This window comes from Zerene cesonia, chromosome 16 (assembly GCF_012273895.1).
Source record: "Zerene cesonia ecotype Mississippi chromosome 16, Zerene_cesonia_1.1, whole genome shotgun sequence".
Taxonomy (NCBI): Eukaryota; Metazoa; Arthropoda; class Insecta; order Lepidoptera; family Pieridae; genus Zerene; species Zerene cesonia.
In genome coordinates this window covers 901,784-907,783 of record NC_052117.1, presented here as the reverse complement: position 1 = coordinate 907,783, position 6,000 = coordinate 901,784, and the positions used below count along the sequence as shown (strand labels likewise).

General features: G+C 33.3%; 1 protein-coding gene across 1 annotated transcript in view; it reads right to left on the bottom strand.

Annotated features, from left to right (window-relative positions):
* LOC119832817 (MAGUK p55 subfamily member 5-A) overlaps nt 1-6,000 on the bottom strand; it is a 107,342-nt gene that overhangs the window by 83,809 nt on the left and 17,533 nt on the right. The window contains 1 exon segment of the mRNA XM_038356589.1: nt 5,042-5,400. Within this exon segment, the coding sequence (XP_038212517.1) occupies nt 5,042-5,400 (359 nt within the window).

The following is a 6,000-nucleotide window of genomic DNA, read 5'->3' as shown; positions in this document are numbered from 1 at the left end:
TTTTTTCGTTGTAAGTCGCTGTCGCATTGGGTTGTAACCTGTAATGGCATGTGATTTGGATAAATAAATAAATAAAAATAAAAAATAAATAAACTTAATCAACGTTTGTTAAAATAATACCGTCTAGTTATATGTATATATGAAACATAAATAATAACGCTTACTGTTTTAACTATTCGTGAATTTTAAACCATATTATTGAGTACAAAATCGTAAGTTAAAAAGGTAAAACAATTTGAGTTTGAGTTTGATTAACGCTCTGCCCAAAAACGTGGGCGCCTTTTTTGTGGAGAAGATTTATTCTCACAATGTACGTAATAGATGCAATTTGCTTGACAAACTCGGAAAGCTTTCCAAGCATTTGAAATCATTCATCCAGCAAACTAAATTGAATTGTTTGCTCAGCGAGTTAATACGAATCTTACTTCTACGTCAGAAGTACTACGCTTAAACTCATCTAACTGACAGCGCAGGGAAGCCTTAAAGCAGCCATAACCTACGCGAACACCATACTTTATAGAACGTAATAGCCAAGTGAAATTGAATCTTGACATAACGAGATAAGACGCGAATCGCATTAACTCACAAATAGGCCGAGCGCCGGCGACGTAAATAATTACGTATTCGTTGAACGTCAGAATTTCCCGCGATATCGACTTGATATTCGATGTCTGTTAAGATTCCGTTTGGGATTCGAGCCGCGTCACTTGAATTGTTTCGTATTGTCCATTTGAGAGACAGGATGTTATTTTTTCAATTGTGTAACTTTATTTTTACTTTTGTAGCTTGTGAATTTAAGACAAATCTTTAAGAACAACTGCATATTTAGTTGAGGAATCAAAAGTTTGTACAAAAAATAATTCATGATTTTAGTAGTTCAAAGCGTATACTCAATTTAATCACGTTGGAAGTTAGAACGCCGTAAAAGTACAATATGGAAAGCGCGAGGTGCGTACTTAACATAATATTAGAGAAAGAGGCGATAAAAGAAGTTAATTTAAAAGAAACTTTCGAAAAATAGTTTTACTAATTAGTAAATTTGAAAGTTTTGTTTTATAATCTGCTGCTTAGTAGATAACAATGAAGCTAACTTGTTTATAATGTTGTGGGATATGCTTTTAAATCCACGTAGTCTCAAAAGGTATTAAACGAAAATTCGTATACAATGAATATCTTCTAGACGACTTTTCTTTTCTTATTCCACAAATCCTAGCTAAAAGCTACATCATCATTGTAACGCTTAAACAAAATTACATACTTATATCCATTGGATTAAAAAACAGACAACAAACTCACACGAATGCAACTTATAACAACCCACGATTGGCGTTAAAAAACACCTACAAAAACTCATCCCCTAAGGTTCAAACGCAACAGGTGTCTCAAGAATTTTAATTCAAAATCCTCGTCCAAAATTATATCCTATTAGTATCAGTAGTTTCAAGTTTAATAGACTACAATATGGTGTCAAGTACAACCCTTTCAAATATCAATCAATATATACATATTAAAGTAGGACGTGGAAGTAGATGAGTCCAGTCTCATAAAAAACGATAGAACACACGTCAATGTAAACATTTTCAGACGAGATTTTTTGCTATTTCTGACTCAGTAACTTGGCGGGCCAGAAGTAAATCATTTAAAAATTCAAAAGTGCTCATCAAAGTGTGCTTAATTAGAATAACCATTAACCGTTTTGCTTTTTTGTATATTATTTGCTTCCGTAAATCTGATAACAATAAACATTTTTAATGTAAAAAGGTTGCAATGCAATTAACAATTCTATAAATTAAATTGATATTTTATTAAGACGATGATTTAAACTATGAGTCGGACTTATCTTAAAAGACTTATTATTTGCGTTTTAAGTACATACGTATATTAATTTATATACACGTACATATTATACATATATATACACGTACATACGTATAGTAATTATTATAATTCGATGAAAAAAAACCTGAATAAAGACTGAGTATGTAAGAAGTGTGTTTAATTACGTCGTTATTATTGTTTTGTATATAGTACTACTATTACTACGACTTTACTCTTTTATAAAATAAAAAAGATGCATTATAATGTTTGAGACAATATCTCAAAAACAATACAAGTATACAGCAAATTACTATTGGGAATCCTGATAAACCTGCAAGCAATACCATCATGATAATTTCTTATGTAAATAAATAATTTAGTATATAATGTCCTTTTAAGGATAACTTTTAGATCTACGTTTAGTTTGCTTTGATTTAAAATCGATTCGAATACAATTTGGCACTATATTCTTCGTAACAAATCAAAATCAAAGATTATCAATTTCATCGGGTTTTCAGATTACCTGTTTATAATAAGATAACGAATACCTCAATAATTGAAATTATCAGTCTCACGTTTTTCTAACTTAATCTAGTTAATTAATTAATAGTTTATTGGCCGGTCGCGATTTCCCAACCGGTTCCTATCCGTTCATGAATAAAGAATTCAATTCATTGAACTTGATCGTCGTTCAAAACTATGTTAAACTTTTTGCGGCTTCTAAAACTATGTGTGTACTTATTATATATTAAATACAGGAGGATTACTAAGAAGGTATCTTAATATACATTAAATAACTAAAGTATTCAAATGAATTTTTACATCAATCTTAACGATACAAACTGTGATTTAACCTAAAACAATAACAACGAAATGTCAAGTATATAACGGTACAGTTAATTATTGTGGACGTCCATAAAACACGTGAATAAGATCTAAAAGTTACCTTTTAAACAACTTATAGTGCATCCTGTATTACCACTCACATCACACTTCACTATTTTCACAAACCACACAACACAACCGCCCAGTAACGCGTTTATCGAATTCTGAATAAAACCTTGCGTGGGAAAGAGACGGAAGAACGAGTTTGCGCTCGCGCACAGGTGGGAGTGGGAACAGGTAAACGTACCCCGAGATGGGGGTTTTTACATAGCTTGTATCCCTTGTTTTCATTCGTGAAATTAGAAATTTCTAGATAGGGAATCTCCTATTTGAATGGCTGCATGTATACGGTGTAACGGTAAATATAAAATTGCTGATAGCGATCTGTAGATGGCTGGTACACGTTTTAAATAAATTATTGTGGTTCAGGCCGGAGGAGATGAAACAGTTTAGGTTATACAATTCGGCGAAACGGCTCGGCATTGTGTTAACGGCAAACATCATATTTAATCTTTTTATAGATGTATCTCGCATTTAAAATTGTGGGATTGATATTTAGATGGAGACCCGTACCTGAGGAGACGTACAAAATCTGGACATTGTGATCCTAACGACTCCGTAACTAGGAAAGACCTAATCTTATAGGTATTTGGTAGGTATAGGTATAGGGTATTCGGCTATAAACTGTTACATGCTATTGGTGCATGCTATCTAACCATTTGTTAATATACGGAAATTTTCTTAATCTTCAATCTCATAATAATCTAAAACACACTTGTCCACTAGTGATTTTATTTCGTCGGTATGCCTTTGAGACCGCCGCCAGCGCCATATTGTCACGTACCAGACTGACCTGACCATAGATAACGGGCTTTTTATAGATCATAGAAATTTGTTTAAAAAAATTGTTTATGGTTTTTATTTATTTATTATTGTATGTAGGTACATAAAATTTTATTGTTTTATAACGCGTGTGGTCTTGTATAGTCTCGTTATTATACTAATTGTTAAATTTATTTGTTTCGAACATGTAGTCAAAAAGTATAGTCCCGGCTTTTTACTCGCACAGTTTCCGTTAACGTAGAATTTCCGGGATCAACCTAACTACGGGTTCTCGGGTCTCTATATCTCTGTACCAAATTTCATCCATAGCGGTTTATCGGTATAAGTGATGGAGAGACAGACAGCCAGAGTTACTTTCGAATTTGTTGGAGAGTTTTAAAGTTATTAGGAGCAGGGAGTTTTAAAATGTCAAACTTCAAACTTCATTCTATAACACCATGATAAATCCTAACACAACATTTATATTTTAATTCTGACGGACTGTGAAATTTTATAACTACTAAAACTTTCAATTCATTTACGTAGTGTAAATACTGACGTAGTTACAGGGATTAACTGTAAAAATATACAGATGTTAAGAACAATACGCAAGTGTTCAATTTAATAGTAAATTGTAAAGACAGCGTGCGGAGAGGCACGTTCGTAAAACGTGTTATGATCGTAAAATTTCTATATTTATTTGCTTTTGAGCAAAACGAGCTATCAATACCACATTATGCCTTTAATCAAAGTTTCTTAACTTCTAAGTGATATGGCCTAACAAATTGTACTCTTTTTTTAACTATATTATTTTAAGGTTTCTCCCTCGTACAATCTTGCTGAGGAGTTAAATAATAAATAAATTCTTACTGGTCTCGGATTAGTTGAAGGTAACATCTTTCTAGGTGCATTTATGTATATACTAATTGTCGCATAGCTATTATAATCTGATATGAACAAATTGTTATCATTAGAATAAAAACATACGGTTATCATTATCATTATTGAGTCTGAATCATTTACTAAACATATGCCCTGCATTAGCATTGCGTTATATTACTCTGATAATGAAGATTATTTGAGTTATTTGGCGACTGATTTTTATTAATACGGACAATTAACAAAAGATGTCCTTCCTAATGTCCCATTTTTTGTTAATTATCCATATAAATAAAAATCAATCGCTCAATGTGGTGCTTAGCTTTAAACTCGAGAACTGCTCGACCATTCGTCAAAATTTTTTGAATGTTTTTCTTAAGGCACGAGCAATGTTCTTATGGAGAAAACTTTTCACGGGTGAAGCCAGCGCGAGCCGCTAATAAAAATTTGAAAAAGTGTTGAACACTCAGTGTTTCTAAGTTTTGAACAATAATGGTGATTTCAATGGTTACTTTGCTCAGTTAATAAAACAAAAATCAAAATTTCCTTTACAAATCGTCAATGTGAAGACAGACGCCATCAAATTTCAAGTACCAACCCTGTATAAACGAAACATGTCATTAACAAGACAACTCACCGATTCTCTCCCGGCGTCAGTTTATTATCCCCACCGGGCGCTCGAACCCTATCCGTTTCACCAATTAGTTTCTCACACCGGCCGTTAGTCAAGTGCTCTCTGGCCACATTTAACGCATCACTGATCACTTCACTATTACACTTTTCACTAACATCCTCCTTGTCTGGTTCCTGGACGCCGTTAGCGATCACCGGCGCTGGTTTCGCTTGAAGTGCCTTCGGCTGGGATTTCGGTGATGATATAGCTGGCTTGCTTTCTATTGCGCCGTTCTCATTTATGGATGTAACGTAGACTGTTGAGTTCGCAATGTAACCGTTCAGTTCTTTGTTTTCGGGTTGCGTTCGTTTTCTTCGATTCAACTGGAACAAAAAGTGCATATTAAAGGTCGTAATCACAACATAGTATTAAACAAAGTCGCTTTCTTTGTCCCTATGTCCCTATGTATACTTAAATCTTTAAAACTACGCAATGAATTTTTATGGAGTTTTTTTAATAGATAGTGATTCAATAGGAAGGTTTTTATGTATGATGACATCTACTCAACTACTCCGACACAGCGTGCGAAGCCGCGGGCAAAAGCTTGTGTATATGTTTATGATTCGGAAATTTTATATGAGAAGGGATGTTAAATGGCATTAGTCAGAATTGTATCTGATTGAATATTATTTAAACATAACTACGTACATTATGAAAGGTTATCCTAGTCCGATTCAACTGTGCAAAGCATACATTTCAACAATTGTTATTCATATAACCACCAACCTATTGAATCAACACATAAAACAATGTTAATAAATAAGAACGCTTTATTTTACACAATTTTGAAATTAAACAAGACACTAAAATTGAATACTTTACACTAATAATCATGCCAGGAAACACCCCAACAATCCCCTTCAAACGAACCTCACCCGCGCCCAACTGCATATATGACAATAAACGCATATTGAAATCTCCAT